Raw genomic sequence first — 16,555 nt, forward strand, 5'->3', positions numbered from 1 at the left:
CAGTTGCTTGCCTCCCTAGATCCACAGGGGTCTACAATGGCTTTTACTGGCCTCAACAGTGCAAACAATCCTTGCTGTTTCTCACAGACAATTTCTCCTAAAATACTCAGTTGACAGCCACACTGTCTGCAAAAAAGAGCCAGTGGCCAGATGGCAGCAATTGAGAAATGCCACCAAGCGTACAGGACAGCACTGTCACAATACGGAAGCTCCACATTAAGCACGACAGCTCACCCACAACTGCACATTCTCAATGAATATGTATGCATGTGAGACAGATGGTCTACAAGGGAAGCAGATGAGGCTTTTTTTTATATATATAAATCACTTTATTCAAATCCAAAACAGTCAATATTTTCCAAGTTTCTAGAGCAGATTGCAACATTCACAACTTAAGACTTCTGAATATGGAGTTTGGGGGGTGGGGGGGGCTACATCAGGAAGGGAGATTCCAGTTCAAGTTTTATTTGCATATAAAAAAATATATTATAGAACAAAAAGATTACAAATAAAAATTTCCACCTATATAAAAAATTACAAATATATCTTCATAAAAGCATTTTAAATTACATGTATGCTGTATCTAAAGTAAGCATACAGCTTTGCCACAGTTAGAGAAGAGGTTGTTGATTTTTCTGCAAGACAGCAAAGATTGCCCATTTTAGAAGCATGCATGAGAACACCAGTGTTATATTCAGGGAAATGAATATAAGCATTCTGCAAGGTTCAAGAGTCAGCTAGTGTCCCATAGGCAGCAGCAGCTTCTGACATCTTTAATCTGATATTCTGCCAGAGTTCTCCGAAAGGCAAAATCCTGTTCTTGTCACATGCCTGTGAAAACAAGGAGATGGCTATAAGAATCTGTTCTCTCTTGGAAGTTTATATTCACAAGGATGCTTTGATCAAGTCTGAAGGCTAAAATTGGCAGTGATCAAGTTCTTAAAAAGAAAAAAAAAAAAAAGCCACAATAGTTCAAAGCATTAGCTACAGAAAGAACCCTATGTCCTAACAGGCTCTTTCAAAACTATAGGGTGTGCTGCATTTTTACAATAGGGCTGTAAAGGGTAATTGAGAACTTAAATGTTTCTGCAATATACCAACAATCCAACCTACAAGGAAATGCATATTAAGTAGATTCTTGAGGGATGAAAGTTAATCCAACTACTGAATGACTCCAGTAAGTCTCATCCTTATTCCACCCATCTCTCTGCCGTTTGAACTACAGAAAATATTAAGAAGCCAAGTGAAAGGAAATAGGATATTCATTGGCTACCAAGAAAGGTACCTTAAGGTCACTGAACACTTGCATCTGAAATATAATTAGAGGTCAGATGAAAAGGGTGGTCTCTAGCCAGCTATGCTGGAAGTTCCCTTTTAATAAAATTAGATTTTCAGTAAACTAAACACTTTCTAAATACTAGAAAGGAAAGGTTTTTCTGGCTATAGGACATGTGTGTTCTCCCAGCTGGCCAGTTCCCTATCATTTTACCAACAGTTATCTGCTGCTGTATCTTTGCCAAGCTTCCCTTCAAAAACTACCACACAGTCCAGGTGCCAAAACTTGACCTACTAGCCCATCATAGCAGCACTCTCCACTCCTCACCTAAGCAATTTTAGGTACTGCACCTCCTTGTGCTCACACAGGCTGATACAGTACAGAGCGCACTGTTAACCCACGCTTGGATGCACGTTTGACGTGCTAGCTTTACCCCTTATTCAGTAAACTGCTTTTCTGTACACCCTCTGACTTAATATCATGGCGATATTAAGTCTGAGGCCCCAAAAGTTAAAAATAACGATTAAAAAAAAAGTTAAAATCAGCCGCTCAATTTTGCTGGTGTCCGGTTTCCGAACCTGTGCCTGTCAGTGGGTTTGAGAACAGACGCCGGCAAAATTGAGCGTCTGTCAAACCCGCTGACAGCCGCCGCTGTCAAAAGGCACTAGGGACACACTAGTGTCCCTAGTGCCTTCAAGAATCTGGGACCTTAGATTTTAGCCTATGAAGTACCACTAGTGGACATGGCAATAGAGTTATGCTATTCTGAAGGGTTGCAACATATTGACACATTGCATTGAGCATATCAGGTTTAGTGCGTCCAAAACATATGTCCGTACTGGTGCGTAGCTGGCATTTGCATGTGATGAATGCTAGTACCTCCGATGGGGGGAGGAAGTTTTTCTGTGGTTCCTCCTACTTAATATCATTGAAATACTAAGCAGGAGGAACCACAGAAAGCTGCAACATGAAAAAAAAAATCTTGTCAGGTTAGGAAAAGGGAAGCTTGATTTATGAGCATCCATTTTCCTACCCTGTGGCTGTGCACCAGTTAGGAAAAACAGACTCTTGGAAAATTGAGCATCCGTTTTCCTTACCTGTGCACATCACTTCTGGGCACTCGATGCCATGGATGCACTAGGGATGAGCAGTTTATCCATTGCGTCTCCCTTTTGGTGTTCCAGCTCATTTGAGTATTAGATTGAGCACCCAAGAGGGTATGTGTGTGCGCGCATTCAAAAACCGTGCACTCAGGTTGAACTCATGGTTTTTGTATGCATCATATTGCATTGGCCTCAGTATGCACTAGGGAATTTTAGAAGTATTGAAACCTATTTTACTTTCATTGTATTTTAGGTCCAAAGAAAATAAAATGCTCTGAACAAATAGTGCCAGCTACCTTAGCTAATCTGGTCCTTGAGTAACTCCTCTAGCCAGTCAAGTCCCCCCCAAAGAATACATATGAGAGAGATTTGCAGACAGAGGCAGTGCATGCAAACATATTTCCTGCATATTCATTGTGAATAGCCTGAGAAATAGAACTGGATTGAAAACCCCTGGCCTGGATGAACTGTTTGAAAGAAAAAAAAAAAAAAGTCTACAAGGACAGGGTGTTTATCATAACTGAAATCATCTTTGTACAAACCAGCATCATGGCTGTCACTAAAAAAAACAGTTTCAATAAGCTTGGAGATGAGACAATACAGATATCAGCTCCCTGAAAGAGCTTACAATGAGGAATGAAGGCGTGCATGTCAATAAAGCCCTAATCGGCAGTAGCGTATTGAGGTGGGGCGAGAGTCTGCCCCACATGACAGCCAGGAGGGGGGGGGGGGGGGGGGGAGTCACCAAGAGGCTGACCAGAGGCCACCAGCAGAGTGGCAACATCTGGCAGGCTGCTTGCAGAGCGAGGCCCAGCAGATGACAGGGAAGAGAGCCTGGATAGCCACAGGCAGAGTCCATCCTGCCTGCAGCTGAAGAAGGAAAGGCCCAGAATGACTGCATGCGAGCCTCTGATTGAGAGAGGGAGGAGTTTGTGAAGCAGTGTGTATGTGTGAGAGAGAAACAGAGGGAGCCTGTGTGCAGGGGTGTGCGAGTGCATGCAAAAGAGCCTGTATGATGGGTTGTGTGTGCACAAAAGAGGGGGGAGCCTGTGTGAGTGCAAGAGGAGAACTGGATATCAGGGGGCCACCCAAATACATACTTTGGGTACATCACTGCTCCTATCCTGAAGTTTAGGTTGCACAGGTACTTCCACAGCAGCTGCTTAAAACTAAACACAAGGTAACCCTTGGAAATTAAATAAGAGTCTGATTTACATGCCCCACCACTACCACTTTTCTCCTCCTCACCCATTCCTAGAAGGGAGTGGGGGCCCAAGGAAAAGGCTGCTGCAGGTATTGAACACAAACCAGCTCCGTGCCCTGTATTCAATGCAACGAAATGGACCGACTTCAGAAAGCAGCAGCCTGCATACCTGGGCTAGGTCACTGACCAACCTTGAGACAGGTGGAAGCAGCTGCCATTGCAATTCAAGAACTGCACTCCCATTGTGCAGGTTTGCAAGTGGTACTGCTAAGGGTTGTTCCAAGGATACCTGTATCTATATCAGCAAGCAGCTGCTTGGAGGCAAACCGCAGGGGGTTTCTGTGGAAGGTAAACTTTGTGCACTGGAAAGTGCCACCAACCTGCAGAATTCTCTTACTAGCTGTAAATTAAGAGATCTTTCCCAAAGGGCTATTCCGCCCCCTCCCCTATCCATGCCACAGACTGTGTTAAAGTTATTCATGTCCGGGTGTGTCCACTTACTTGCTAATGTTCTGTCAAGATCAGCAATAAAGTCTTCCAGCTCCTTTGTGTCTCCAAGCTTTGCTGTAAACAAGGGAATGTAAAAAAGATATTGGAGTCTTCAGCCAAAGGCAAACCACACTCAGTCACATTTATTCATTTTTACTGACCCAAAATATTCCATTTCTCTACAGTTCGCAAAACTCCATTTATCCATTTCCAAAGGCAGTATCAGAAGGAGAGGAACAACGTTGGGTTTAAAAACTGCTGTAGATATGCAAGTGGCATGTCTTTAGGTGCCCACAGTTTTGAGACAAAAAAAAGGGGGGGAATGTTTGTTATCTATGATCCATCCAGCATGGATAGTGATGACTGATAGGACAGCCAGGGCCTAGAACAGAGTCACCATCCCCCTTTTCAGATTTAAGAGGCAGAATAGCAAGCTGTAGCCTGCAAGGAAGAGGAGAAGTGAGCCTGGAGCAGACGAAAGAACAGCCACTCTGCTCCCTAATTCAGTAGGTGAAGTGAACACTGGTGGGCAAAGGGTGGAGATCATTGGTATAAGGAGGAAGACCATGTCTGATGGGTATATTTGGAGAAGGAGTTCACACTGCCCTTACCCACCATCTCATAGGTCACACCTGGCACTGGCCCTTCCATACACTTCCCCCCACCTGCGGCAGGCACACTGTATAACCCTGCAGTCAGACATGGGTTGAATAGGCACTAATGAATCCCCTAATGCATGTGATTGAGGCTATTAGCATTCACTCCAGATGTAAAAAAGAATGGCTAGGACACACATTTAGTGCTCAGCAGTTAACATCTGCTTGGAGCAGGTGTTAATTGCTGAGTGCTCCTTAAACCAGTACAGAAAAGCAGAAAAAACTGCTTTTCTGTACTGCCTCCTACTTAATATTGTGATATTAAGTAGGAGAAAAAACACAAAATTAAATAAAGTTAAAAAATAGAAAAAACCCCAACACTGGCAGTTGGGTGCAGGAAACATGCTTGAATGACAAGGTTTCCTGAACCCCCTGGCTGTGTGGAGTTTAGGAAAACAGATGCAGATAAACTGTTGCTTTTCCTAACCGGCAGACCACCAACACTGATCAGGTTCTTGTTAGCAAGGAGGTGCTAGGGATGCGTAAGCAGCCCTAGTGCCTTCTTGCTAACGTGACCACCTAATTTAAATATTGTATGGTGCCCCCCCTTGGGGGCACGTTAAGAAAGCGGGCGCCGACTGTTCAGCGCCCGCTTTCTATACAAATTTATTGCATCGGCCCACCTGTGTGCAAATTAAGGCTGATGCAACAAGACTCAGGCAAAAAAAAAAATGGATGCTTAACATGTTTTCTTAACACACGTGCATCCACATCCCTCTGTGAGCCCAATGTAATATTCTAACGAGAAAAATGAGTAGCATACAACAGGGGCACCAAGGAGAAATGTGCATTTCTGGCGCTCACAAGCATACTGCATCAAGCGCACGGATGTCTAAACTGAGCACTCCTAGCAAACAGTGAACCTTGTACATGAAGTCACAGAAAACTGCAATTGCACTGTTAAATGGAAAGGAAAGGAATCACTCACAGTTTAAAAAGGTGTCTTAGCTAATCCTGCTCTGCTCCACTACTAAACCCCAAATAAAAAAAAATATATATATATCTTATGCCAATCTCTGAATAACCCTACCAGGGCATAATTTTCACAACACAGAGGTCCATATTGTGTGTTTTTAATCAAGTCCCTGACAGACTAAATTTTACTTCAACTCACGAGCTGGCATTAGTTTTTCCAGCATAAAAACACTAGGCCCCCACCCAGACGTTGGGCACACTATCCTGGGAAGTAATAGTTAATGTCTTCATTTGTGTAAAGTTTACATGTGCTGATTGCTAGCAGTTATGCACGGTAGGGTGCATGCATTTTGGACACACTTATCTCCTTACTACATCAGATGCTACTCTTGGGTGTCCAACTGTGAGTAAACCCATGCACTAGGCTGGGTGCACCTTATTGCATCAGTCTGTCAGCCAGGAGGACAGGCACTGCCTGGTGCAGTGTCAAACTGGGAGCAATCTGCTGAAGCCACCAAGGGTCCAACTACGCACAGAGGTTTTAGAAGCTTGCATTACCATCGCCTACTCCGGGTCAAATGTGTTTTGTCTAGAAGTTTAAAAGAAAAAAAAAATTTGCATTTTGAGCAGCTTCCTTATAAACTCAGAATCTGTGGAAGCAGCCCAGTTTAGGACGAGTCAATTGCATTCCATGGAATACTATTATTCATTTGGCTCAGGCTGTTTGTACAAAGTTCTGTGATGCTCTGATCCATTTTCCCCCAATTTGATCTAGAGCAAGCTTGTAAAAAAAAATAAAGAGCCGATCTCAGGAGTTTTACTTTGGAGCACCTTAAAATCTAAAACATATGCATAAGTTGTTTGAATCAATATAAAGCAAATTTGCTACAGGCACTTTCAGAACACTGCACTCTAGATAGTTATACGTTTTACAGTCCCAATAGCAGGAACGTTTCCAAAACTGAAGCATATTGCAATTAAAGACAAACCAGAGGGAGATTTAAAAAAAAAAAAAAAAAAAAGGTTTAAGCTTTATTACTCAGTCAAACATTTCAGCACTTCTACAATAAAGAAAGTTAACTGCAGAGGGTTTTACAGCAAGAAAACTTGGGACACTGCTGCTGGATTTCAGCCAGACAATAAGAAAGGCAGTCCTATGAGTTTTATAGTACCATGCATGATCAGGAAATCATCCATTGGTCTTAAACACTAAGTATAAAGATGTGCTATAAATTAGTATATTTAGCATGAGCGTTAAATCATTCAGTTTACTACCAGTGTACGCGGATATGCATAACATCCAAATGCTACGAAAATGTGCAATAAGCATAGTGCTCATGTAGTGCTAAGATTAATTACTTTAGCACCCTTCCTGATTACAAAGAAATGGAACCTCCAAAAGCCACCCCCTCCCCCAATGAAACTAGGAGGTCCAACACTAAGTTGGAAGAACAGGCTCATCTCCAGCTCTGCTGCTCCCTTACTGGTAGCTCAAGGTCAACAGCACCAATGAGAGCCAAAGCAACAGTGGATGCTGGACCAGTAGGAGGCAAGGCCGTTTCCTACCAACTCAGCAATGGAAGCTTTTGTTCTGGGGGACTTGTTTTAATGGTAATTTTAGCCAGAGGAGGCAGACAAAGATATACCCTGCAGTAGTAAACTGCTAGCCTATCATTTAAAATAGCTAGCAGAATTTTAAAATGTAGCTTCTGGTTTTGAGTCCTTTGTGTATAGTGTGCCAATGACAAAGAAGGTCATTAGTATATGTGCCTGCTTTGCATATATTGGCAGCAACTAAACAGCACACTTTATGCACATGTGGTACTCAGCCCTTCTGACTGCATGGGCACCTAGACCCTGAGCAACAGTAAATGGCTTACACGTACCACCACTATATTCTAGGAACTGCTTCGCCATCTCATATTATGGTTTTCACAAAGCTCAATTTCTTCTATATTTAATTTTTTTAGAAAAATGGAAATGACAGTACTGCCAAGTCCCAATAGGGAAACCGGGAGTGTCTGCATTTCAAAATAAAGGCAACTCCCTCTCAAAGTTTGCATGTGGTCAGATGGCCATGCCTACAAGAACTGCAATACCCAGATGTTAGCTGTACAAGTGACTCTAGCACTTAGATTTTCTAAACTCAGAAGCAATGCCTTCCCGTACATGTCTGAGGACTTTAGTGCCCGCACGTGACATTCCTCTACTCCCAGTGAGATTCTCTCTGGGAACAAGCTGCCTGTATTACCCTCTGTCTCTCCTAAAGTCTCTTATGGGATAGATTTGGTCCCTTGCTTCCCTGGTAAGCATTCCATTTCCATGTTGTGCTTGCTTAACTGCATTTCCCGCCCGGTGAGTAAAGGGAGTGTGAGTAGCACAGGCAGGCTCCCTCTCAGCTGAATTGCGGGATGCCGCACTGCTGGTGCCCCCACATTTTCATGCTGGAGCTGAAATATTAGGTGGCGGTAGAGATCCTCTGTGGGACCCACTCCTGCTCTTCTCCTCTCCACTGCCTCTGGAACATCAGGACTGTGGCAGCACTGCAACTGTGGGCACTGGGCCAGCAGCAGCAGCCGTCACTTCTCTTAAAATCGGTAGCCGTTGTTTTGGGGGAGGGGGAATACCACTCAGGAAGACACTACATTGGGAGGGCCACAAAAGAGATACCCCGGTACAAAGACATTAATTGATGGAGTGCTACAGGCAGCCAATGGCAGGGCAGAGAAGCCCAAGAACACCCCAAATCAGTGCTGCTTAAAAAGTTAAAGTGGATATGGCAACACTGATGACAGGCTTCAGCTATAAATATGCAGATACCTGCATGCTGATTAGGGATGTGAATCGTTTTTTGACTATTTAAAATATCGTCCGATATATTTTAAATAGTCAAAAATCGTTAGAGCCGCGATACAACAATTCCCCCGATTTATCGTCAAAAAATCGTAAGTCGGGGGAAGGGGGAGGGCGGGAAAACCGGCACACTAAAACCACCCTGACCCTTTAAAATAAATCCCCCACCCTCCCGAACCCCCCCCCAAAATGCCTTAAATTACCTGGGGTCCAGAGGAAGGGTCCCAGTGTGATCTTTTACTCTCGGACCTCCGTGCGTTGTAGAAATGGGGCCGGCGCTACCTTTGACCTGTCATATGACAGGTCAAAGGTAGCGCCGGCACCATTTTTTTTTTGTCCCCCGACGTCAGGAGCGTAGGAGATCGCTCCCAGACCCCTGCTGGACCCCCAGGGACTTTTGGCCAGCTTGGGGGGGCCTCCTGACCCCCACAAGACTTGCCAAAAGTCCAGCGGGGGTCCGGAACGACCTCCTGCAGTCGAATCGTTTTTCCGTACGGAAAAACGATTTGCGGTAGGAGATCGCTCCTGGACCCCCGCTGGACTTTTGGCAAGTCTTGTGGGGGTCAGGAGGCCCCCCCCCCAAGCTGGCCAAAAGTCCCTGGGGGTCCAGCGGGGGTCCGGGAGCAATCTCCTACGCTCCTGACGTCAGGGGACAAAAAAAAATGGCGCCGGCGCTATTTCTACAACGCACGGAGGTCCGAGAGTAAAAGATCACACCGGGACCCTTCCTCTGGACCCCAGGTAATTTAAGGCATTTTGGGGGGTTCGGGAGGGTGGGGGATTTATTTTAAAGGGTCGGGGTGGGTTTTAGGGTGGTTTTAGTGTGCCGGTTTTCCCGCCCTCCCCCCCCCCACTGGACCCCAGGTAATTTAAGGCATTTGGGGGGGTGGGGGATGTTTTAGTGTGCCGGTTTTCGATTTACACGATATTTAAAAAACCCAAACTGCGACGATCCGATTCCCTCCCCCTCCCAGCCGAAATCGACCGTTAAGACGATCGATCACACGATTCACATCTCTAATGCTGATGGCAAATTGTTCAGTCTTGTGTCTCAAAAGTACTCAAGGCAACCACATATGTATCTACCTTTACAACACCCAGATGAGTGCAATTCCCTGCTTTTCTCATGGAGAAATCTCACTAGAACCTCAGACAGTTGTAGAATAGCACAACCTCTGTACATAAAATTTATCTTTTAGTGACCAAGTGTGCTCCATACCTATCAGCTTCACACTGCAACCGTGCTCAAGTCAGTGCAATAAAGCCTCTCTTTATTATAATTAGCCCACATGTAAGTTATCACAGACTGTGCAACCTCAATTTAAAATTATGGTATGCTGCAAAAAAATAGGGAGCTGGGCTATTCTACTAGCTGTTTTGAGACCAGATGTCTGGTCATCACTCTTAGTCATCCTGCATGGCTCAAAGTTTTAGGATCCATAAACAGTTAAATTCACACAAGGCAAACTATCGTCTGTAAGGTAAAGCAAATACTAATTCTTTCTAGAATTACTAACCCTGCCAATGCAGGGAGACCATCAGTTTAGAATAAAAGAAATGACTGGTGCCCCATCCTTGGTATACAATGCCTTTTAATCAAACAAGATCTTATTTTGTAACTATGTCAGAGCACCCCCCAGCTACATCTGGAATGGAAAGTCTAGATACCAGGATTGGTGTTTTATTTGTACAAAATCTAAATGGGAGAGGGAGAGAGATCTAGTGGACTTGACTAAGTAAAGCAGCAATGCTGACAGAATATCAGATGTGGTATTCTGCTTTTCTTTTTCCCCAATGCCCACCCAGCACTGGAAAAAAAAAAATTGTAGAAACCTGACCAGAAGCACTACAGTCAGAACAGGTAGAGCCAAGAGCACTGCTGATCACCAGCCTTCTCACACCTCCTGCAATAAAGCAGACATTACCTTTTCGAGGCATCACCGCTGGAGACGGCAGCATTGGTGTACACACAGTTGGGGAGTTCAGTTTTTCGTCACTGAAGCTAAAACTATTTCTGTAAAGAGAGTCTGCACCTATACATGGGGGACAAGCAAGAGACAGATACAAGTTAATGTAGTAAGCCTTGTGTTCATTGCTATACTTTATAAAAAAAATATTTCCTAAATATATTATTGCAAGTTTCTCACTTTCCTCAACATATTTGGTATTCGAAAAGGAACACTCTCTGAAGTATACCAGACCTGTGGTAATAGGAGAACAGTTCCATGTGACAAAATTATTTCCATTAAGGCATTTCTAAGTAGATCATACACTTTCCTAGAGTAGAGCTAACAGGAGGGAAATAGGAGCAGCTACAATCCTCACACCACTTGATTCCAGTTGGAGGGAGCAGATTAGACGAGAATCAGACTGCTGTCCCACTCACAGACATGGCTAGAATTCCAGCAATTTTCCAGGCTTTTTTCTGCCAAAGATGCAGGGGAGAAAAAAAAAACCCAAACCTGAAAGAGCCCTCTGTTCATCTTTCCTAGTACACCACATTTGGAAGGGTTTTATGTCAAATCTCGCTGCTTTACCTAGAGTTACATGGCTGAGTGCCACAGCTGGTTTCTGCAATGAGCTGCAGGGAAGACAGCCCCCTCTGCCGTATTCACACACGTTTGTTTCAAAGGCAGGATGATAAAGTCAAGATAGAACCAGATTTAGACAAAAAAAAAAGTTGAATTCAACTAAGTTTGATATGGAGATGCAGAGAGTTTACAAGCCATTCCAGGGGCTGAGGATCTCTTGTTTTTCTGATATTCTCTTCCAAGACAGACATCCGTTTTGTGCTTAAAAGTAAGTGAAAACCCTTTTGAAAAAAAAGATGACCCAATAACTATGCACCAAATTCCCTTTTGAAAGCAAAGCCCTGGGGATGGAACACAAATGAGAGCTAGACTCCTTCAGCATGGATGCTGCTTTCCAGACTAAAAGTTGTCACTGTTGGTTAATGGAAAGTAAAAAAAAAAAAAAAAGAAATGTGTTTGAAAATAGAATATAGTCGCTATCTAGCTAGGCTGGCCATATAGTTCAAGCAGGAGTAAGCGCAGGACTCCATTAGCTGGCCATTATCATGGCGTTATATGGTCACATGCCCAGCAAAGGGGAAACTGTTCTTACAAGTCTACACCAGCAAACAGTTGCAAGACGCCCCCTGTGGAAATGAAGTTTGCCACTCCCACCAATATCTTCTGCTCTGTCCTCAGATCTCAACCCTGTAATCTCACTGCCACCTGTCCTTTCCAACTGCAAGCTTTCTGGATTTTGGTTTACAGGTAAGCTTGATCACTGTATCCCTCCTCCCTCCCCTCTGGCCCCAGGGGATTTAAGCCGATTGGAAGGGAAGGGGAGGTCCCACAGCTTCAAGCAGGAAACATTTCCACTCTTAAAGGGCAGCACACAGCTAGTCACACTGGAGACCCCACCTATGCTAAATGCCAGGAAATAGTACGCAGAACCAAAATACATACGATAAAGGCACGGCTTGGCCAGAAAATCTTGCAAAATTAGAACCCCAAGTTGTGCTGGTTAGCCTGCTCTTCAAATTATGGGTGGCTTCTGGCCAGAAAATAGAAGGTTTTAAAAAGCACAGATGTGGGTGGGATCCTCCTTGGCAAGACAGGCGCCATGAACAAATGGCCACAGAGGGAAAAAAAAAATAAAGCCACAGCGCTTCTTTTATAGAAGGATACAGAGCATGCCCACGAGTCAAAATATAATTACTGTTTCAAGTTGACTTTTCTATAATTGAACTTGGGGGGGGGGGGGGGGGGGAAGGACATTTAAATTTGAAAGAGGAAGAAAAAAAGGGTTTGGTCCTTTCTCTTTATATTCTAGCTAGGCGGCATGGTCATGGCAGTACATGCAGAGAGCAGCTCACCCCTGCCTTTTACAGCACCCATTAGCAGGGGAATAACTGGCAACACTGAACTAGTTGTGTGAATGGACATGTGCCATCTTCCAAAGACTGTATGTTTGTACCACTCAACCACAGAACTCCAAGACTGGAACAGGGGGCACTTCCAAGTGTGATAACTTTGTACAAAGGTGGAAGGTGTGTGGTTTTAGAAAGTTAACATGCTTCACAGCGCCACTAAACATCTTTGCCTCTGTACCTCTGGAAATTTTGGTTCCAAATTTGAGGTGGTAGAGGAAAGTCAGGAACATAGCATTTTAGTATTCCAGGGGTGGGTCTATGTTTCCAGCTTGGGAGACCAAGCTCGTCTGCATGAGCAGCCATTTATACACATTCAGTAGGTTGAAACCATTCCTAATCTCTAACGTGGGCATCTCTCCCCCCACCCACCAAAAAAGGTTAACACCTGAGAAACCACTGAGAGTGAGAGAGAACAAATTCAGTAGACTTCAATATGAACAGACTTTCAAGATCAGGAAAACCCAAAGGAATAAGTACTGGATAGTGCTGGATGCATGAAGAGCCTTCCAAGGGGGAAGGAGGCAAACAGTATCAGCATTTAGAAGCATGGAACAAGCATAGAGGATTGTTCATTGTGGGGAAGAGAAGGCTAACCTGGATTGAGAGTGGTCTGCGATACAAAGAAAAAGTGATCAGACAACATGTAAGCTTTACCTCAAGATCCCTCAAGCAAAAACCACACATCTATTAATAACCCATGAGAGAGCTATATCCATCGCCAGCCCCTCTATGGAACTCTTTACCCTGCAAGCTAAGAATTCAATCCAACACCAAAACCTGGCTATTTACCAGAGCCTACTCTGAAGCGCTCTAACACCACCACCAGACTCTCACCCAATATAACACCAAGAAAACAGAGATTCCATCTGGTCCACCCATGAATTCTCAACAACCACAAAACCCACGATACGTCGCTCAAGACCTTTTCCAATATATAACTAACACCCTCCCTGTTAATTCCACCAATGCTACCTAACTTGTTAAAACTATTTTACTCTAGAAATCCTGATGTTACTTTTATCCTCATTATTACTGTAAACCGGTATACAAAACATGTTAAATAAATAAAAGATAAGCCCTTGCTGAAGGCCATAGGGTAGCCAGACTGGTACCAACCAGCCACATTAGCATCAATGGTGACCACAGATGTACAATTTGATTTTCTTTAACTGCAATGCATCTGATCCTGTGATACTGGATGTCAGTCACCTAGCTCCTTGGTTCAACTGTTTCAATATGGAAATTATTTATATAAAATACCAGTTGCTTTTATGTAATTGATCTCATTAATTGCTATGTATCTAATGCTGTATTAAAAATACATTTTACAAAAGTGATTTGGTGATTTTTTCCATTATCACTATAGCTTGTTTTTTAATTTAAAAAAACTACATAATCTGATCATAATTTAAAATGAAACAAGAGCACTCGCACAAACTTGTATTAAAGTTATTTTGACCTCAGACAAATGCCATTTCATTCCACCAGTGGGTTTAATTTGAATAGATTAAGCTTATAGGAGGACCGAAGAGTTTGATGGTCTCTCCTGTGGTCTCCAACATCCTATGCTGGCACAGCTATCCACACCCACTGAATACTTGGCACTCATCACTAAATTGCAATAGTAACAGTTACAAGCATTCATTCATTGGATTTACCCTAATAAGTTTGTTGGCTTAAAAAAAAGTCCAGGATAAGGATTTCAAGCAGACCCAGTGCCAGATTCTTGTCATCCCTTTCTTTGAGAGGGATGTCAAGTTTATTTATTTATTTTTATTGCTGCCTTCCCCAATCTGGTTTCAGATTGTTCTCAATTGATTCTCCCATTACTAAAGCAGATGTTTTCCAATCTGATCCAAAGCATGATTAGGTGTTAAATCAGAGTCCCTAGAGAGGCTGACCAGCTGTAGCCAGATAGCACAGCACAAGTTTCTTTCAATATTAAAAGGGCTTTCATTTCTTAAGAGTCTCATAAGAGCAGTCCCTGTTTAAGTGCATTGCAACCCCCCCCAAAAAAACAAAACCTAACTATAAAAAACACCCAACACACGTTTTAGTCTAGTCTCTAGGAGTGTAACAAATCTACAGAGAAGTGTGTAAAGTTACCCCCCACTTATTCATATAGGGTGTAGTAGTTAGTAAAGTTCCCTCCACTTTTTTGTATGTTTGCTGACTTCCAGATATAATTTGGGGAAAAATACCCAGATCTGGACCAAAAAAAGCAGCTATATATCAGGATTGCACTTTGTTATATATTTAAAAAAAAAAAAAAAGAGTCTAACAAAACTGCCATTTAGCAAATAGGTACAGCCCGTGGTAGACTTAAGCGGGCGCAATAGCTCCTGAAAGCTAATCAAGTCCAATAAAGTTTTTTTGTTTTTGGGAGGGGGAGGGGGGGTGTCAAACTTTTTACCCCCGCAGATCTCTGAACAGACGCGGGCGCGCGCCTCCCCTCCCTCCCTCCCATTACTCACTCTCCGAGTCACTGATTCCACTGTCACTGATGCTGGCGCTGCTTCGCCTTTTCATGGTCTGTAGGTGTTCATCGTAGCGAAAGTGCCTTTTATTGAACGGGGAGGAGAAGTCTTCCATCACCGCATCAAATTCGCAGAGGACTTCAGTCAGGTCATCTTCAATAAAAGCTGGTTTCAGGTTGGGAAGAAAAATAAGCCATACAGGATAGGGCAGGGGAAAAAAAAAGAAAAAGAAGTGTCGTGTAAAAAGGACGGCTTAAGCCTGTCAGCAAACCTGCAGCAGAGACAAGTACTTTCACGTTTCAGACTGGGGGGGCTTCCCTTCCATCTGAAACGCGGAATAATCATGACCTATATTTTATGTCTCCTCCCAACCAGAGGTGTGTATTTATTTATTTACTTGAGATTTTTATATACCGACATTCATCAATGATATCATATCGATTCACATTGTAACACAAAACGGCACCTGGAGTAGCGCTTTACATCGAACAGAGGTAGCAGAGGTAACTTTACATCAAACAATAGTAGCATGTTAACAAGAAAATAATTTAGGGGGGGAAATATGGGGAATTGTATTAAATGTTATAAACAAGATTTGCAAGTATATACAATATACTTCTGCTATATTACTTTAAATCCGTAAGCATCAACGCAGAAAAGAGAATTTCCCAAGATCTGATTAATTCAATCACTAATACAGCATTTATATTAGTGATTTACTTGGTGTACGGGGGTTAAAATAAAATCTAGCTGGAGTACGAACTTGTTAGGATTCATTCTACAGACTACTTGTTGCTTTCCTGAATCACGTCTGCTTCTCTCCAACTGATCAAAATAAGATATAAGATGCAAGTATGCAAAGCGCTACCCCCTCCCCCCCCCCAAGCAAAAAGAGGAAAGAAAGAAACATGACAGAAGAAGAAAAACCAGCTCAGCACAACTTCTAGAGTGAGTCTGCTCTCGTCTAACCCTCTTTTAAAAAAACCCCCAACTCTGTAGCTGTATTACTTACATTTACGGGGAGATTTCACTTTAGGCGACTTCATGGTGGCGTGCACCTTCTGCTATAGTACTTTAAACCCGTAAGCATCAACGCAGAAAAAGAGCAAAATAACTCCTCTAAGTTAAGGAACGATCGCCGCTCCTCGCGCGCGGTATAAGTACAGCACGCTCATGATCGCGCGGAGCTCCTCTTATCCCTCCCGGCTCCAGCTGCAGGGGCGGGTGATGTCATCGAGGGGCGTGGTCCGGAAAGGCTCATAGCCCCTCCCCGCGCTGCTCTGCCGAGGCGCGCTCACCTGGCCCAAAGAAGTTTTCGCTCCGCCTTGTGGTCTTCTAGTCGACGGAGGAAGAGAGCAATCTCATGCGGCTAAACGGAATAGGAAAATATTACGCTTCTCGCTCGACTCGCTTTCCGTTAGGATCCGTTTACACCGCAGCAGTTAGGTGGAACGCGGTTGAGGCACTTTATTGTACCAAGGTGCGGATGAGGTGTTGGGTTCTTAGAATGGAGCTCGCGCGATGATTTGTAGTCAATAAAAAAAAAATAAAAAATTGAAAGGGGTTTATGTTTTGAAAGGGGCTTTCAATTCAGGACTGAAAACTCGGTCTACAAGCATAAGAAGAGAAATCAAGGAGTTGG

The 16,555-nt window shown here is 43.5% G+C and overlaps 1 protein-coding gene across 1 annotated transcript; it reads right to left on the reverse strand.

The window, feature by feature from the left end:
* Positions 1 to 311: 311 nt before the first annotated feature.
* RGCC (regulator of cell cycle) lies at positions 312 to 16,167 on the reverse strand. Its single transcript, XM_029602954.1, has 5 exons — positions 15,926 to 16,167; positions 14,911 to 15,078; positions 10,422 to 10,529; positions 4,085 to 4,147; positions 312 to 831 (listed from the first exon to the last, which is right to left on the reverse strand). The coding sequence occupies exons 1-5, from the start codon at positions 15,957 to 15,959 to the stop codon at positions 824 to 826; spliced, it is 381 nt and encodes a 126-aa protein (XP_029458814.1). The 5' UTR covers positions 15,960 to 16,167; the 3' UTR covers positions 312 to 823.
* Between the last annotated feature and the right edge of the window lie 388 nt (positions 16,168 to 16,555).

Source organism: Rhinatrema bivittatum, chromosome 5 (genome assembly GCF_901001135.1).
Source record: "Rhinatrema bivittatum chromosome 5, aRhiBiv1.1, whole genome shotgun sequence".
NCBI classification, from domain to species: Eukaryota; Metazoa; Chordata; class Amphibia; order Gymnophiona; family Rhinatrematidae; genus Rhinatrema; species Rhinatrema bivittatum.